The sequence below is a fragment of the Camelina sativa genome, unplaced genomic scaffold (assembly GCF_000633955.1).
Source record: "Camelina sativa cultivar DH55 unplaced genomic scaffold, Cs unpScaffold06712, whole genome shotgun sequence".
Lineage (NCBI taxonomy): Eukaryota > Viridiplantae > Streptophyta > Magnoliopsida > Brassicales > Brassicaceae > Camelina > Camelina sativa.
The window spans coordinates 1-492 of NW_010927788.1; the positions used below are offsets into that span (position 1 = coordinate 1).

General features: G+C 47.0%; 1 protein-coding gene across 1 annotated transcript; it reads left to right on the top strand.

Moving 5' to 3' along the window:
• Positions 1 to 3: 3 nt before the first annotated feature.
• On the top strand, positions 4 to 489 carry LOC104774907 (myb family transcription factor APL-like; the record flags this gene model as incomplete). The annotated part of the gene is made up of 1 exon (XM_010499293.1): positions 4 to 489. A coding segment is annotated over one exon (486 nt), but the record flags the coding sequence as incomplete, so codon positions are not given.
• Positions 490 to 492: the final 3 nt, after the last annotated feature.

Sequence of the window (492 nt, forward strand, 5' to 3'; positions counted from 1 at the left end):
CAACTGAGGATTGAAGCACAGGGAAAGTACATGCAATCTATATTGGAGAGAGCTTGCCAAACCCTAGCCGGTGAGAACATGGCAGCCGCCAACGCAGCAGCCGCCGTCGGAGGAGGATACAAAAGTAATTTAGGAAGTTCGAGTCTTTCAGCAGCGGTAGGCCCACCTCCTCATCCTCTTAGTTTCCCTCCGTTTCAAGACCTAAACATCTATGGGAACACAACCGACCAAGTCCTCGACCATCATAGCTTCCATCATCAAAACATAGAGAACCATTTCACGGCCAACAATGCTGCAGATACCAATATTTACTTGGGGAAGAAGCGACCTAACCCTAATTTTGGTAACGATGTAAGGAAAGGACTAATGATGTGGTCTGATCAAGATCACGATCTTGCCGCTAACCAACCGATCGATGATGAGCATCGAATTCAGATACAGATGGCTACACATGTCTCCACCGATTTGGATTCTTTGTCGGAGATCTACGAA